The sequence below is a fragment of the Biomphalaria glabrata genome, chromosome 2 (genome assembly GCF_947242115.1).
Source record: "Biomphalaria glabrata chromosome 2, xgBioGlab47.1, whole genome shotgun sequence".
NCBI classification, from domain to species: domain Eukaryota; kingdom Metazoa; phylum Mollusca; class Gastropoda; family Planorbidae; genus Biomphalaria; species Biomphalaria glabrata.
The window spans coordinates 41,225,488-41,243,703 of NC_074712.1; the positions used below are offsets into that span (position 1 = coordinate 41,225,488).

The 18,216-nt window shown below is 36.6% G+C and overlaps 1 protein-coding gene and 1 long non-coding RNA gene across 5 annotated transcripts in view; one reads left to right on the forward strand and one right to left on the reverse strand.

The window, feature by feature from the left end:
• Nucleotides 1-18,216, forward strand: part of LOC106054441 (MAM and LDL-receptor class A domain-containing protein 1-like) — a 54,735-nt gene that overhangs the window by 18,792 nt on the left and 17,727 nt on the right. For all 4 annotated transcript variants that reach the window (XM_056020577.1, XM_056020580.1, XM_056020578.1 and 1 more), the window contains 9 exons: nucleotides 2,392-2,467; nucleotides 3,214-3,334; nucleotides 3,467-3,642; nucleotides 4,639-4,869; nucleotides 6,154-6,330; nucleotides 9,914-10,084; nucleotides 12,843-12,942; nucleotides 13,191-13,359; nucleotides 15,161-15,263. In XM_056020577.1, coding sequence (XP_055876552.1) covers nucleotides 2,392-2,467; nucleotides 3,214-3,334; nucleotides 3,467-3,642; nucleotides 4,639-4,869; nucleotides 6,154-6,330; nucleotides 9,914-10,084; nucleotides 12,843-12,942; nucleotides 13,191-13,359; nucleotides 15,161-15,263 — 1,324 coding nt within the window. The remainder of the gene's footprint in view (nucleotides 1-2,391; nucleotides 2,468-3,213; nucleotides 3,335-3,466; nucleotides 3,643-4,638; nucleotides 4,870-6,153; nucleotides 6,331-9,913; nucleotides 10,085-12,842; nucleotides 12,943-13,190; nucleotides 13,360-15,160; nucleotides 15,264-18,216) is intronic.
• LOC129924607 (uncharacterized) lies at nucleotides 12,851-16,811 on the reverse strand. The gene is made up of 3 exons (XR_008776609.1): nucleotides 16,596-16,811; nucleotides 15,131-15,248; nucleotides 12,851-12,985 (listed from the first exon to the last, which is right to left on the reverse strand). It is a non-coding gene; the product is annotated as an uncharacterized LOC129924607 (long non-coding RNA).

The window sequence follows — 18,216 nt, forward strand, 5'->3', positions numbered from 1 at the left end:
TCATGCAGCCTCAATAGAAGGTGCCGGATATTGTGCAGCATATGAATAAAATGTTGGGCATTGCGCATCCTCGTGTGTTGCACATTATGTCACCTTAGTAGAACATGTACACATTTTCACTTATTGTGCAGTCTCAGTAGAACTTTTCAGTTAGTGTGCAGTCTCAGTAGAACTTTTCAGTTATTGTGCAGTCTCAGTAGAACTTTTCAGTTATTGTGCAGTCTCAGTAGAACTTTTCAGTTATTGTGCAGTCTCAGTAGAACTTTTCGCATATTGTGCAGTCTCAGTAGAACTTTTCGCATATTGTGCTGTCTCAGTAGAACTTTTCGGATATTGTGCAGTCTCAGTAGAACTTTTCAGTTATTGTGCAGTCTCAGTAGAACTTTTCAGTTATTGTGCAGTCTCAGTAGAACTTTTCGCATATTGTGCTATCTCAGTAGAATTTTTCGGATATTGTGCAGTCTCAGTAGAACTTTTCAGTTATTGTGCAGTCTCAGTAGAACTTTTCAGTTATTGTGCAGTCTCAGTAGAACTTTTCGGATATTGTGCTGTCTCAGTAGAACTTTTCGCATATCGTGCTGTCTCAGTAGAACTTTTCGGATATTGTGCAGTCTCAGTAGAACTTTTCAGTTATTGTGCAGTCTCAGTAGAACTTTTCGGATATTGTGCAGTCTCAGTAGAACTTTTCGGATATTGTGCAGTCTCAGTAGAACTTTTCAGTTATTGTGCAGTCTCAGTAGAACTTTTCGGATATTGTGCAGTCTCAGTAGAACTTTTCAGTTATTGTTCAGTCTCAGTAGAACTTTTCAGTTATTGTGCAGTCTCAGTAGAACTTTTCGGATATTGTGCAGTCTCAGTAGAACTTTTCGGATATTGTGCAGTCTCAGTAGAACTTTTCGGATATTGTGCTGTCTCAGTAGAATGTTTCGCATATTGTGCAGTCTCAGTAGAACTTTTCGGATATTGTGCAGTCTCAGTAGAACTTTTCGGATATTGTGCCGTCTCAGTAGAACTTTTCAGTTATTGTGCAGTCTCAGTAGAACTTTTCAGTTATTGTGCAGTCTCCGTAGAACTTTTCGGATATTGTGCAGTCTCAGTAGAACTTATCGGATATTGTGCAGTCTCAGTAGAACTTTTCAGTTATTGTGCAGTCTCAGTAGAACTTTTCAGTTATTGTGCAGTCTCAGTAGAACTTTTCGGATATTGTGCAGTCTCAGTAGAACTTTTCGGATATTGTGCTGTCTCAGTAGAATGTTTCGCATATTGTGCAGTCTCAGTAGAACTTTTCGGATATTGTGCAGTCTCAGTAGAACTTTTCGGATATTGTGCAGTCTCAGTAGAACTTTTCAGTTATTGTGCAGTCTCAGTAGAACTTTTAAGTTATTGTGCAGTCTCAGTAGAACTTTTCGCATATTGTGCAGTCTCAGTAGAACTTTTAAGTTTAAGTGCAGCCTTAGTAGAGTGTATGTAACATTGCGCAATCTCAGTTGTAAGTATTGAGTATTGTGCAGTTTTTAACAACACGTCGGACATTGTACATTCTTAGTAGATTGTAACGGACATCAATCAGAATGAAAAGAGTATGTTAAAAATTATGCTGTATCAGTAGAACATGTTGGGCATTATGAAGTATCAGTGGAACATATTAGACATTATACAGCCTCAGTTTAGAGAGACCCTTAAACACAGTTTAATTTGTTGTTAGACTAAAACAAAACTTATCAAAATATTTGGCAGTACGACTGCAGATGTTGCATAGAATGAAGCCTCAAACCCTGCAGATGTTGCATAGAATGAAGCCTCAAACACTGCAGATGTTGCATTGAATGAAGCCTCAAACACTGCAGATGTTGCATAGAATGAAGCCTCAAACACTGCAGATGTTGCATAGAATGAAGCCTCAAACCCTGCAGATGTTGCATAGAATGAAGCCTCAAACACTGCAGATGTTGCATAGAATGAAGTCTCAATCAGTGCAGATTTTAAATAGCGTGCAGTGTCAATGATAAGGAATATGATATATTTATCCTTGATTGTATTTGTATCACCCCAACGTATATTGCAATTAGTGCGGCATTAAATAGATTGAACAGTGAAATGTTTCAAATAATGTTTTGCTTCTGATGTACCAGTGGCACATTAATTTCTGTATACAAAACATTGTATGTAGGCTTAGAGGTTGTAACATAAGTCTGAATTCATATTCTTAGAAAAAAATATATTATTATTATAGATACCTACTTACTCTAAAGACTTTGATTTCGAAATAATAAAAACGCAACTCTTATAGATCAATGCATGAGACTAGTAAACTAGTAGTCCGAGGTCGTATATACATTAATATTGTTAGTATCTTATTATATTCAACCATGATTTTGCTTATCTTTATAGCGACGTAGTTTGGACTTGCAGTACTACAAGACATGGTACAACCGAACTGTTCCATATATGTTTGATTCTAATTTTGGTAAGTAAAACAAAGGCATTGACTTTCATATTTTGTCATTGAAGAATTTTACTTTTTTTTTTCTGATGTCCGTCAAAATATGACAGGAACAAATTGTTTCTTCTTTAAATGAAGAAACTTGTTTTTCATCATGTCTCAAGAGAATGTAAACAAAATAAATTTTAATGAATGGACTAATGAGTTTCATAATTGTTTTTTACAATGTACAAATGTGTTTTTAATGTATGTAAAGTAACAAAAATGAACCAAGCTTGTGGGTATTTAAAACTGTAAAGTAATGTTATAACATATAATGCATAGCTATAACATATAAATTAATACTATAACATAAACTAATACTATAACATAAATTAATACTATAACACATAAGGTAATGCTATAGCATATAAAGCAGAGTTATAGCTGACACGTATCTCTGGATCTATCAGTATTAATTGCTTTTCTGACCACTGTGGTCTTTGTATATTAATTGACCAATGTTGTCTGCTTTGCATATTTTCACGAGCTATTGTGCGCCCAGGAAAATCTCTATTATTTTCACCTGTAATCATCTCGATATCAATACATTATTATATTGTAGTCTGTCCAGGCTCTTAGATTTAATACCAAGTAGTATTTTATAACCTTCCACCTAGTTTAAACAAAAACTGCAGAGACAGTTTTTATCTACCCATGTATAATTGTGTGATCTATGCATTTCGTCTTTCTTCACTCAACTAACTGTGTTTATCGCTTCCATAATGTAGCTCCTGAGTATCAAAGACTTGTAGAAGCTGCTATTTATCAGATTCAAAACGTGACTTGTATTCGCTTCAAGATCAGACAATCTGAAAAGGATTATATCAAATTTACCAAGCCTGATACTGGGTAAGCAAGAGTTGTCACCCTGCCTTTCGACTCGGCGAGTGAGTGTATATGTGGGAATATGTTTGCCTATGCGTATGCGGGTCTTCTAAATGAATTGTATTTCATTAAAAAAAATGCCGAATTTTGTTTCAGATGTTTTAGTCCAGTGGGTCGTACTGGAGGCAAGCAGGAGGTCAGTTTGGGTGAAGGATGCCTGGTACATGGCATCATACAGCACGAGATCTTGCACGCACTAGGACTGTGGCACGAGCAAAGCCGACAAGACAGGGATGAATATATTAAAGTCTTATGGGATAATATTCCAAAAGGTACAACTATACAAGTCTTAATCTACGCATTAAGTTAGAAATACAAAGAGGGAAGATGAAAGAGAAGGGGGGGGAAGCAGAAATACCTATTGGTGGCCCAGGTATGGCAACATCTAGTGGCAACATCTTTTCAAACTAGTACATCACAAAACATTATGTATGGTGGACACTACACTTGTTTGTGTGGGGGACACTACTCTTGTACTCGTGTGCAAGATAGAACAATAATTTATTTTCCATAGCATTATATTTATGTTTGAAACGCACTACAAGTCGATTGTTCGCTAATTCTGAAGGAAACCTGACTGCGCCATTTATGCTCTTATTATGGCTGTAATCCTAACGTCTGGGTTTTCTATTAGCTATGCTCTCCTTCCAAATGACCCTAACGTTTGGGTTTTCTATTAGCTATGCTCTCCTTCCAAATGACCCTAACGTTTGGGTTTTCTATTAGCTATGCTCTCCTTCCAAATGACCCTAACGTTTGGGTTTTCTATTAGCTATGCTCTCCTTCCAAATGACCCTAACGTTTGGGTTTTCTATTAGCTATGCTCTCCTTCCAAATGACCCTAACGTCTGGGTTTTCTATTAGCTATGCTCTCCTTCCAAATGACCCTAACGTTTGGGTTTTCTATTAGCTATGCTCTCCTTCCAAATAACGGTACAATAGATATTGTTAGAATGTAACGTAAAGCCTGACTCCTTCGTAATATAGTACAAGAAGTTCATAATTTAGAATACACACACACACACATACTGGTAGCTGGATACTTAAATATAAATATATATAGAAATATATGACTCCTTCTGTCTCGGAAGACAATGGATGTGCCCAGATGAGTCACTGGCTTTAGGACAAAACAATAAAAAAAAATAAGGAAAGCGAATGCAATATATTTAAGTTAAACAGTTTGTACTTTTGAGAATTCTATTGAATTATGAAACAATAACATTTGATGGAATAACATAGACAGATTTTTTGTTCCTTTTAAACAGAACACTGGCCGAATTTTGAAGCCAGGACACTGTCCGAGAGTCATCAGATCTTTTTAAACCTGGACTATGACTACGGGTCTGTTATGCACTACGCTAACAACACGTTCGCTATAGACCGTCAGAAGCCGACCCTGATTCCAAAGAGAGACCTGCCCCCTGGTGTAGTCATGGGTCAGAGATTAGGCATGTCAGCAGGCGATAAAGACAAGTTGAACGCTCTCTACAGATGTGGTACGTAAAGTTCAACTCTTTCTATGTTCGTGCTGGCTCTGTAACTTTTAGTAACAATAGAAAAGCCTCAAGTGGTAGTGCCGTTCAGATAACACATTTTTGTGCTAATAATATTAATTAAACAAAAAAAAAGTTAAAAAAAAAAGTATTCTGAAGAGAAGTCATAAGTTCTAAGGAGGCGATTTTAAATAAAAAGCCGGGAGCAGGGGTCAATCTATAACACACCTAGCTCAATTATTAAAAAAATATATAACCCAAACCCTAACTCACTTAACACATTAACACTAATCCTTATCCTAGTTCTATTCCTGGAACTAAACTAAACATTATCTGTACATATGCCCACTACGCCCGAAGAGATCTACTTCTAAAGAATCTCTGTTTTGCATAAGAACTAACAGGATGGCTTATTTAACTTGATAATTAAATTAACTTAAATATTTTTCAAATGTATTTATTAATAATGTATTAATTGTTTATTTGCTATTATTCATTTTATTACCATCTTTGATTCTTTGTAAACGTATTGTCTATTAGTTTATTGTGAGTGTGTGTGTGTCATCTTCATCCTTTTCTTCGTCTTCTTGTTTTGAGTCCAAAACTCTTGGCACACGCAATTCCCCTTTCAGCGGCATGTCAGAACATTTTTTTGTTGGACTGGTTCCAAGCAGATGTAACTTGTTACATCCAAACGAACCATTGAGGCTTGGGTTACCAGACTCCTGCACTCTCGAAAGGAGTGCAAGCCTTATAAGGAATCAATCCGCCTTACCATAAAGCCCAATGCAAAAGGGAAACCATGGCAGATGTAGAGAAACTCTGAAGAAAAGGTTTCTTTTAAAAAAGATCAGAATATACAACTCTTGGATTCACGAAGGAGGGTATAAAATCTTTTGTCTTTTTTATATTTATGAGTTAATTTGTGTGTTTTAACCAGAGGATAGGATTATGAAACACAGAAATAGAAAGATGTAAATGCTTTAAATAGCACTATGAAAGTGTATATTTTTACATTTTAGGCCAATGCTTACCTGGCGTAGAAGACGATTCTAAAATGAGGACATGTCTTTTTTTGTCGCACGTCTGATAACCCTAATTGATGCGGTCAAATAAACTATGATATAGAGGCAATAGAATCTCTCTAGTCATAGATTTGTGATGATTTGCGTAGTAGAATGTTAGTTTTCTACTGAAATTTTCACCTGAAACTGTTATCTTGCCATCCCAAAGTAAACTTCTCTAAAATGTCAACAGGTCAACAGATTTTAAACATTTTTTTTTCAGATATAACCAATTGTTCCGAGCCTGGTCGGCTGACCAATGGATGGATTGATGGCGGAGATTACCTGGTCGGTTCAAGGATATTCTACAACTGTGATATTGGTCACGTGCTGATCGGTGCCTCAGAAAGAGTCTGTAGAGATTTGGGGCTATGGTCTGGTGAAACTCCAACATGTTTACGTGAGTAGTGGGTTTCGAGTTTCCATAAGTAGTTTTAGTCAATAGTATTAGTATAAAATTATTTTTAGACTCTTCCATGAAAGAATGAAGTAATTAGTCACGTGCTGTCTGACATCCGTTCGTAAGTAAACCTAGAAATGTCAAAAACTAAAAAACTCAAAAACTAAACGTTCTTTTGAAAATAGGATTTCATCCTCGCTTGTATCGTGTTCAAAAACTTTTTTGTTTTTAAAATTAAATATGTAAATTTTTGTTCTCAACATAAACATACACAAGACTGCTCGGGATGTTTGTGTGAAGACTGCTCGGGATGTTTGTGTGAAGACTGCTCGGGATGTTTGTGTGAAGACTGCTCGGGATGTTTGTGTGAAGACTGCTCGGGATGTTTGTGTGAAGACTGCTCGGGATGTTTGTGTGAAGACTGCTCGGGATGTTTGTGTGAAGACTGCTCGGGATGTTTGTGTGAAGACTGCTCGGGATGTTTGTGTGAAGACTGCTCGGGATGTTTGTGTGAAGACTGCTCGGGATGTTTGTGTGAAGACTGCTCGGGATGTTTGTGTGAAGACTGCTCGGGATGTTTGTGTGTTTTGTTTTTACAATTTTGTTCTTTTTATTTACTTCTACGCACTAGCGGATCCAGAACTTTGGAGTGGGGGGGGCGATTTTTTTTCCAAACCCTAACCCTAACGCCGAGTAAACCCTAACCCTATGCTATGCATAAACGTGCGTAGAGCATATATATATATATATATATATATATATATATATATATATATATATATATGAGGATAAAATAGAGCAGTGTTTCGCAACCTTCGGCAAAAAAATAAAAAAGTCATGTTGAGGCCTTTCTCTTGCAGGCTTGGGGGTCTGGGGGAGCGCTGTAAGATTCCCCGAGGCAAAAAGCGTTTTCGTGCATTTTTCAATGCAGAAACGCATCCTTCTGACATCTACAGCTCATTATTTATCAGTGGGGTTCGGGGCTAAGCCCCGACGCCAAAAGCTATTTCTTGCATTCTTCACTAAAGAAACGCATTCTTCTGACATTTATAGCTCATTATTTATCAGTGGGGTTCGGGAAGAAGCCCCGACGCAAAAAGCATTTTCTTGCATTCTTCACTGCATAAACACTTTTCCCCTACATCTACAGCTCATTATTTATCAGTGGGGTTCGGGGCAAAGCCCCGACGCAAAAAGTGTTTTCTTGCATTCTTCGTTGCAGAAACGCATTCTCCTGACATTTATAGCTCATTATTCATCAGTGGGGTTCGGGTCGAAGCCAAATCACGAAAAGCGTTTTCTTGCATTCCTCACTGAAGAAACGCATTCTCCTGACCTAAAGCTAATTTTTCATCCTATTATAAAGGACCTTTCGAATAATGTTGAAAAATATTCTAATATAAATTTTTAGGCACTTAATACATTGCAAATAAAACCGATTTGTTCTTTGAAAAGATAAGATAACTCACATCTTTAGATTAAGGCTTTGAGGATCGACGCCGAAAAACAACTATTCGATAAATAATATTCAATAGAATTCAAGCATAAATTGTGAGTTATAGTCCAAAACTTATTTAACTTGAAAAATATCAGATTGAGTAAAGGTTGGAAAAAGGCGACTAGGAAAAGATTATCTGGGTTTAGAGCTCATCTCAATCGTGACTCTTATACAGAAAAATTTTGTTTGAATTATAACTTTTCCATAGCCAAGTCTTTCTTACAATAATTAAGATAAATTCATGTGAAATTACATAAACTCTGTCTGGAAAGGGTAGGGGCGATAGAGTGAAAATGATTAGTCCTCACTCCTTTTTATAATTTCTGCTAATGATTGCATTTGGCATTAAAGAATAGGGTTGGGGCGACTCGATATAAGAATTTAATTTTATAGCATGTATAAATTATATTAGTGACAGATTTTTTAAATTTTGTAATTTCTTAACTATAATACAAAAAGAAAAAGTATTGGTTTGTCCCATGGGGGGAATGTGATTGCATGTATCGCCCCTCGCACCTGGTACAACCCTTTTTCATTTTATATTTACTAATGATAAAATTTGAGATTAGAGTGTGGTGCGACATTATATACTATGGGTTCACGTAGTTTATATTAGGCCTATATACATATTCAACTAATTTTGTTCACATACAATGATTTCTCCATAAAAATAGGACCGCCCCCCCCACTCAGAGGGCTAGAATGGGGAGGGCAGTACATGCAATGGCCCCTCCCTACCCCACCTAATCGGCAAAAATACCTGAAGGAGAGCGACATAATATAAAATTTATATATTAATTCAACTAATTTTGTTCACAAACTATGTTTTCTGCGAAAAGTAGGACCGCCCCCCCCACTCAAAGGTTTTAGGTGGGAAGGGCAGTAGAGGTATTCGATCCCCACCCCATCGGTCAACAGGGGAACGACATAATATAAAGATCGATTAAAATACCAATAACAAGTTTTAATCATATAGATATTCAATTGATTCTGTTAGCAAACTTGATTTCTACATATAAATTGGACCGCCCCCCCCCCACTCGAAAGTTTAGGGGGGGGGGCGGTATTGATGCCATCGCCCCCTCCCGACCACCATATCGACAAACATACTAGAGGGGGGGGGGCGAAATAATCTAAAAATAGGTTTAAATATAAATAATTAGTATAAATTATTAACATAAGTAATAAATTCGTATACAAATTGTGTTAATTCTATACTAAAATTCGTCCGCCCCCCCCAAAGGCCGAGTTGGGGGGGGGCGATCGCCCCTACCGCCCCCCCCCCCCCTGGATCCGCCAGTGCTTCTACGTCAGTTAATAAAGTTCCCAACAATAATTGTGTCTCACTGCTACTACGGGAATATTATAAAAAAATATCTTATCAAAACACTTTATACTCTTTTATATATTTGTAGTATTATTACCTCCTACGGTAGCGAGGCGGCTATGGATCATCTCATGATCATATAATTATAAACCATATCCGGTCACGGGTATGAACGCAGAGAACTTCCTCCTCTTTCTGCCTCTCGAGGACCTCGTTTTGTTTTCTAGACTCGGACCAGCGTCACTTCTGCACCAAGCAGTGATTCACTTGCTAATGGATCCTGTATCACCCCGTATCACTGTTTATAAAAGAAACGCCATTCTGATAGTGTTTTGCTTGAGGTAGCCGACCAACACTCGCCCAATTCAGAAACATTGTTAGCTTATCTACCTTTGTAAAATATCCTGTAGAATTTTGTGCAAAAGTATGCTCTCAATTGTAAAACCAACCAAATGTTAATACATGCAGGCCGACTATTTTCTCAAAATTAAATTAAAAATTAAATTAAAAATGATCAATTTTGGTTACTTGCTCTGAAGAAATAGCTCATTGAAAATATTTTAGACTGTATATCTCAGCCTCGATTGTATCGGGTATTAAACGACCTGTTAGATTTGGTAGATCTAAGCACAGACTTGCTCATAAAAGCCTTCATGAGTTGGTAGGTGGTTTGGTCAAGTGTTTGGGCTACAAGTTGTTGAACACAATCATTATGACTAGTTTATTATGTATCCATCCATCATTTTGTCTAAACACAGCCACTAACCCATTCAGACCTTTACGCTACTGTAATTTTGACAACCAAACGTCCCCATTATGTGGGTGGACACAGGCTAACGACGATGAACTGGACTGGACGCTTCTCTCCGGGCCAACCATGTCTGAGGGCACAGGACCAAATCTCGACCATACTCTTGGTACAGTCTATGGTGAGTACAGACAGTCGACAAGAAACACTTCTTGATCAATTTTCAGTTTCTCTTTTTCTGTCATTCGCTTATCTTCTTTTTTTTAATGACTTTCCATCACTTTCCTACTTTCACCCACTCTTTACTTCTCTGTCTGTCTCTCATTCCCCCTTTCTCTCTCTTTCTTTATATATATATATATACTAGTCGACCGGCGGCGTAGCATACGCCGCTATTTTGCACTGCAAATTATGCGATCGCTGCGGGCCACACAGGTTTATAAATGATTAAATTAAACCATTTTATAACTTATAGCAGATTTCCTGCGGCCACCTGATTTACCAGGAGCGCGATAAATTAAAACGGCATTTTGCATTACCCGTAATTGTGTAATCTGGTGAAAGAAGCTTTTCGCGCCTGAGACTAATAAAGAATTACTTGAGGTCAACAATTCTCGTAGATAGATTGAAACATTTGGTAATTCTTGCTATTGAGCGTGATCTATGTAGGAAATAGAATTTTTATGATAGGCCTACTGTATGACTTCGCTACACAAAAGGCTCGTAAAGTAGTTCTGTAGGTAGTAAAGAATGAATAAAATGCAAAGACGAATTTATTTTCTAATATAAACTCTTAATTTTCACTTATAATCCATATCCCTACCCAAACTGGGCCCCGCGAATTCCGTTTCGCATATAGCCCCAGAATGGTTAAGTCCGCCCTGCTATTTAGTGACGGGTGAATACAGAGTAGATTACTTGTTCTCCTCCCCCCCCCCCTTTTTTTTTTCGCCGCTAAAACTACGTGGGGTAGAAATAAAAAAGAGTGATCTTTCCATGACTTCTTGGTCACAACGGTTAAGTCAGGCCCTGCTATTTTGTGACGGGTGAATACCTTCTTAAAGCAAGCTATGTACACTATTTGACACTGCATACATTTCTTCATATCACCAGTTTCAGACCTAGAGAAAATTGCATTTTCCAAAGGCCTCAATTGAAAGCCGCATTCCCATTTCCCCATTTTACATTTATTTTGGTATTTTGTTCTCTAAATAAAAAGAAAAATCAATGCTCTTTTAAATGTAACAAAATGACAATAGATCTAGTGTAACTCTAGTCCAACTTGCAGAAATAAGAGAGTGGTCTTTCCTTTACTTCTTGGGTGTCGAAACTCTTGAGCCATGAAGAGAATTATATATATATATATATATATATATATATATATATATATATATATATATATATATATATATATATATGTTTTATATATTTATACAATTGTTATTGTTAGTATTGTTATGCGTTGTAGAATATAAGGTAAATCTATAATGTGTAAAGTGGTCATATATGAACATATGTATGTACTTATATATGTACTCTCATCCTTTATAAATCGTATATGAACACTTTACACATTATAGATTTACCTTAGATTCTACAACGCATAGCAATTGTAACTGTGTATACATTTGTATGTCGCTCTAATATTAAGATAAGATAAGACAATTTTATTGGTCCAAACAAATGGAAATTCATCTGTCTACAACCTCAGCATTACTACTATAGCAATAATTTGATAGATGAAAACACACACACACGCTACCAGCGCTTGATGACATGGGATTGTATGAACTTCTCAGTGACGACAAATGACATCGAAAGACCCTGACTGAAAGTGGAATCAAGGAGCCTAGTTCCTGTTGGCCTTCTTCAGTCGTAGAACGGAGCCTAGTTCCTGTTGGCCTCCTTCAGTCGTAGAACGGAGCCTAGTTCCTGTTGGCCTCCTTCAGTCGTAGAACGGAGCCTAGTTCCTGTTGGCCTGCTTCAGTCGTAGAACGGAGCCTAGTTCCTGTTGGCCTCCTTCAGTCGTAGAACGGAGCCTAGTTCCTGTTGGCCTCCTTCAGTCGTAGAACGGAGCCTAGTTCCTGTTGGCCTCCTTCAGTCGTAGAACGGAGCCTAGTTCCTGTTGGCCTCCTTCAGTCGTAGAACGGAGCCTAGTTCCTGTTGGCCTCCTTCAGTCGTAGAACGGAGCCTAGTTCCTGTTGGCCTCCTTCAGTCGTAAAACGGAGCCTAGTTCCTGTTGGCCTCCTTCAGTCGTAGAACGGAGCCTAGTTCCTGTTGGCCTCCTTCAGTCGTAGAACGGAGCCTAGTTCCTGTTGGCCTCCTTCAGTCGAAAAACGGAGCCTAGTTCCTGTTGGCCTCCTTCAGTCGTAGAACGGAGCCTAGTTCCTGTTGGCCTCCTTCAGTCGTAGAACGGAGCCTAGTTATTCAACCAAAAAAATCTTTTTCTTTATACTATCTCATGTATTACCACAAAACGAACTTAGTGCACTAATATTGGATGACAAAATGTTTCTGGTCCAGGCACTAGATGTCTGACCTTCATTTTGTAATTGCCCAAATGTCTTAAATTGTTTTTTTTAGTTCGGGATCATTTTCATGACATGCACTAGTATCTTTTTTTCTGGGCCAAATGTCAGACAAAACAGAATAAATAGTCGCCGATTACACTGATGAAGTCTGAATTAGAGTGTATACTCTATTAAAAACTAAAGGGGAAGGTGTACACTTCTTTGCAGAATGCATGCGTTGTCTGTTCTCTGAGAATCAAAATCAAAACGTCAATTAATTTCACTTCAAATTCCTGTCCCATGTTATCTACCTCACAGACAGCACAACACTGTTTTGGCACAGGACATTAAATAGACACAAATAATTTTTGTTACAAAGATTTTATTGACATTCAAGGCACATAAATTATTTCCCGTTTTCCAACCCAGGAACTTATGTCTACGTGGAGGCGTCTAGTAGAAGTCCTGGACAAAAGGCAAGACTCATCTCCCCTTTGATAAACACAGGCTCCTCTAGACTTTGCCTTGTGTAAGTAGAAAATATCAACTTAACGCACAACATCTAATAGTGCCTAGGGATTAGAAGAGTACAAAAAAAAAAAAGAAATACAAACCATGTTATATTAAATCATTTAAAATTCAGAATTGTTTTTAATAAAAAAGGCTAAATTAGATTTCCAATACTTAAAGTCTAGGTGATTTATTTTTATTTATTTATTTTACTTGATAATGTCCAAATAGCTTTAGTAAGTTCTATATGTATACCCTATGGACCAGGTTCTTCACTTTTATGTATGGTGACAATATGGGTAACCTAACCGTGTACGTCACACAACCGAACCGAAACATCAATAGCAATAATGAAGTACTGACACTAGAGGGCAGTCAAGGGGAGCAATGGAAAGAAGTCTTCTTACACCTCGAGAAGAGTAACAGCCCTTTTACAGTAAGCTCCCTTTCATTCGTATTATCAAATCCCACTTTAGACAGAATCACAGCAATGTAGTTTTTTTTTTTGTTTTTTTTAATATTATTAACCTCTAGTTAATTACTTCATTCAAAACTGTAACCATAGCAATGCTCTACTGGTGTACTACTTTTGTTCTCCACAGTATAATCTACACCATTAAGTCGATTCTCCAAACAAGTCTTAGTTAGATATTCCATAAGTTGTCATATTGCAGGAACTAGTACCTGACTTTTTATACCATATAACTCAAGCATTTCCCACTCTCCATTGCCTGATTCTCTCTCTCTCTCTCTCTCTCTCTCTCTCTCTCTCTCTCTCTATGTGTCAAACTTTCTGTGTCTAACTTTCTCTCTGTGTGTCGAACTTTCTCAATGTGTGTCAAACTTTCTCTCTCTGTGTCAAACTTTCTCTCTGTGTGTCAAACTTTCTCTCTCTGTGTGTCAAACTCTCTCTCTCTGTGTCAAACTTTCTCTGTGTCAAACTTTCTCTCTCTGTGTCAAACTTTCTCTGTGTCAAACGTTCTCTCTCTGTGTCAAACTTTCTCTCTCTGTGTCAAACTTTCTCTGTGTCAAACTTTCTCTCTCTGTGTCAAACTTTCTCTGTGTCAAACTTTCTCTGTGTCAAACTCTCTCTCTCTCTGTGTCAAACTCTCTCTCTCTGTGTCAAACTTTCTCTGTGTCAAACTCTCTCTCTCTGTGTCAAACTTTCTCTGTGTCAAACTTTCTCTGTGTCAAACTTTCTCTCTCTGTGTCAAACTTTCTCTGTGTCAAACTTTCTCTGTGTCAAACTTTCTCTGTGTCAAACTTTCTCTCTCTGTGTCAAACTTTCTCTGTGTCAAACTTTCTCTCTCTGTGTCAAACTTTCTCTCTCTGTGTCAAACTTTCTCTGTGTCAAACTTTCTCTGTGTCAAACTTTCTCTGTGTCAAACTTTCTCTGTGTCAAACTTTCTCTGTGTCAAACTTTCTCTGTGTCAAACTTTCTCTCTCTGTGTCAAACTTTCTCTGTGTCAAACTTTCTCTCTCTGTGTCAAACTTTCTCTCTCTCTGTCAAACTTTCTCTGTGTCAAACGTTCTCTCTCTGTGTCAAACGTTCTCTCTCTGTGTCAAACTTTCTCTCTCTGTGTCAAACTTTCTCTCTGCTTATTGTCACACTTCCATTTTGAATTTCTCTCACTTTTAGTTTCACTGCCTTGTGTACTAAACTTGTAGCAACTGTGTAGTCTGAAAAAAATATTCTCTGTATGAGCTAAATTTTACATACACACATACAAATTTGTCACACACACAAAGCAAATGTCTGCTCTAGGCAGTGATCAAGTCTTTTAAAATTGTAGAATCAACTCTGATTCTGGAGTTCAAAAATGTATATCTTCATATTTATATCCTTTTAAAACAGTCTGGCCAATTCAAACTTTTTTTTGTGAATGTGACACTCGGACAAAAGGTTAAAAAACGAAAGAAAACAAGGCAATCTTCTGTTATTCAGTTCCTAAAATGTAAAAATAAATAAATAAATTTAAAGAACTAACACACATTTTTTTTTGTCTATTACTTACATTGATGAATTAAAAACGCTAATGACCATGAAAATAAGCTGGACATTTTCAACCATTATAGCTGTCTCACAGCTGTCTGGACAGATATCTTTGTATTGAAACAGTTACTGCTTTTTTTGTCTCGATCCTAACAAATTAACAATATTGACAATCATAGACTTTCAACATGAAAAGAGTTAAAGAAATAGTTACCTCATTTGTCGTCATCAAATCTATTTTTAGATTGTTTTTGAAGGGTCGCTTGGCAACGGATACAAAAGTGACATTGCCATTGATGACATCATCCTCGGTGATTGTTCCACGTTCAAACCTTTGACAGTACAAGGTAAGATACATTCTGCATGCACCAAAATAGGGCTAGGAGTTTGGTTATTAAGTTAATTTTATTTAGATCTATAGTGCAGTCGAATTTCGTTTTAAAAAAACTATGATAAATGCCCGGTCCTGGCATGGTTAGGAGTTATTTTAGCTAACCTTATTTATACAGAATCGACCAAGCAATGCTTGAACTCTAGTGCAACATGTTGCTCGGGGTGTCTGGTGAGTTTACTAAGAAAAGTATCGTAGATCTAGACTACGCCGAATCCATGGGGCTGTTCTCGCTGTGGACCATCGCGTTATCCTGTAGTGCAGTGATGCCCAGAATACGACCCGCGGGCCAGATCCGGCCCGCGACGTGGTTCCATCCGCCCGCCGAAATGTTGGCACAATGTGTAGAAAATCTCCCATTCAAAAAAGAATGTTGACTAATGTATCTTTACCTACGTTAGGGCCTTCAATTTTTCATTAATTAATTGGTACCATGACCTTTAATATTTGGACGGTTAGTGAATGGAACTCTGAATGTAGAATCTACCAGAAAAAAATGAACAGATCTTTACTTTTTGTGGAACATGATAATAAGCCAACAAATTTTATTTGTAAAGAAAATGAGTCTATTTTAAGAAGAAAAACATGTAAACGGCGTTCTAAAACAAATATGGCGACATTCTTGATTTAAGCCGAGAATAAAAGATAGTTTCACTACGCCTACAGATTTGGAGTATTGATGGGAATATTAATTCAAAAGAGAAAATTAGTCTTTGTAAAGCTAGCTACAATGTTGCTCGTAATATAAGGACGTAATCATCTTCTTTTTTGAAGTAATGTCTGTATTAGATAAGATATCAAGCCATTTTCTGGCGCGTGAAAAAAAAAAGATAAGTTCAAATATCCAATGCATTAATGTAAGTACTAGATCCAAGGGTTTCAAATTAAATAATTTCAAATTCAAGTCAATTTCAATTCGTTTTTGTAACTTTTCGTTCATGTGTCCCGAGACACGAGTGTTGGAAATTAAAATGGCTCGTAGGTTGAGAATTGGTGTCCTGCATATGAAGCAATGATGGAACAGTCGAACTGATTAATCAATACCGGTAACTCTGATAAAGTACTTGAGATATTTTATTATAATAATTATGTTTAATCTGATGGCGGATATCCAGCTACGCACAGATTTGTATTCATAATTTGACAAGTTCTATTTTAAAACAAATTTCGTTTCGTCGCCGTTCAGGGTCATCAGAAGCTAATTTAGTTGATAAATGTATAATTAGCAAGAGTTGTTCTTATTTACCCCAGTGTCTCGGAACATGTCTTTAAATACAACATTACTTACGGTGGAAATCCTTTAGGATAAGTGGGCGTTGCCCCATCAGGCTGCCTAACTACGTCAACAGCCTCGGTGGACAAGTGGATGCTGTTGTCCCTTGCTCCAGTTCTTTTCCGTACGCTTTTTTTTTTAATCTTTTTTTTTATTATTATTATTTAAATGTAAAATGGTTTCTACTCCTCTTGGGCCGACAGTTTCAAATCCAGTTTTGCGAGCGCCGTCAAAGGAAGAGTACACTTTAAGTAGATACTTACTCCTACTTGACACACTGAAGTTCTTTTTTTAACTTCTTATTTTCTGAAGTGATTTTATTTAAGACGTCTAAATAATGTCCACATGTTTCTGTAATTATTATCAAGTCTATTGTCACCGTGGTATTCATTTTTTTTAAAAAGGCAAATCTAGAGCTACTATGTCAATTTGTAGGCCTACAAGTTGAAATCCGCAGAATCTAGTTGTAAAAGATAAAATCGGCAGCATTTACTTTTAACTGTTAAAAATGTGCAGCTTCTGCCTGTACAAATAACTATGCATTCAATTCCAAACAACGTTCTTGTTATGTAAACAAATGTCTCGATGACTTGGTAGATATAACTCTACATTAAGCTGACTGTTTTCTTTGGCTACTGTAATGAATGAGGCTTGAAGTACAATTTAAATTTTGTAGCTGTATTTGGCTACAAGGATAATTTTATAGCAATATTTGGTTAGAAGTGTGATTTTATAGATGAATGTCGCTGTGTATGGCTAGAAATGTTCACGTACGAAAAGACTACAAAGGACGCTTGTCATGAACTCCAAATGTTAATGTTTTTTAAAATCCTTTTTTTAAAAACAAAGCTTATCTAAGAGAAATGAGTACACACTTACAACTATATATATCAATAATGTAGAAGTTATTTCCCTTATCCAATATTGAAAATAATTATCAACAATTAATTGACTGCTATGTTAATTTTTTTTATTGATTCGTGTTTTGTTAGGTAAAATAAATAATTTCTTACATTTTCAAATTGATTCGACACCTGGTGTTGAAGAAATAAAGGGATTCTTGGGATACTAAACCCTACATATTTAGCCGTTTATGTGAATACTTAAGGATTAATTTTTCTTGTTGGTGTCAAACAAAATAGTTAATAACCAGTAATTAATTGACTAATTGTATATTTTTTTATTGATTCATGTCTTGTCTATGCCAATAAATAATTGTGTAAAGTTTCAACTTGATCCGAGAATGGCTGGGGAAGAAAAAAAACGTGTCAAACTTTTTACCAGTAAGACAGACACTGAATTGATATAAGCTTTTAAGAAGAAAAAATTGGTTTCATACATGTATGTCTTTATTGAAATTGGAAACAATTAAAAAAGGTAAGCTGAAATCCTACTGAATCGGAAACTTTTTGCTAGTTTATAGCACCTACAATCCTACAACCTTTTTCTTTAAAAACAAATCTAGAGTATCATTAAAATTTATAATTAACTTAATACCGTTTGCTTTTGAGGATGTAGTTCCATAATATTGATGTTTAATCAAGAAATACACACAATTGGCATCCATGCTTTTTGAATTTTGAAGATTAAGCGATACAAATTATAAATTTCAACGAGAGAGAGAGAGAGAGAGAGA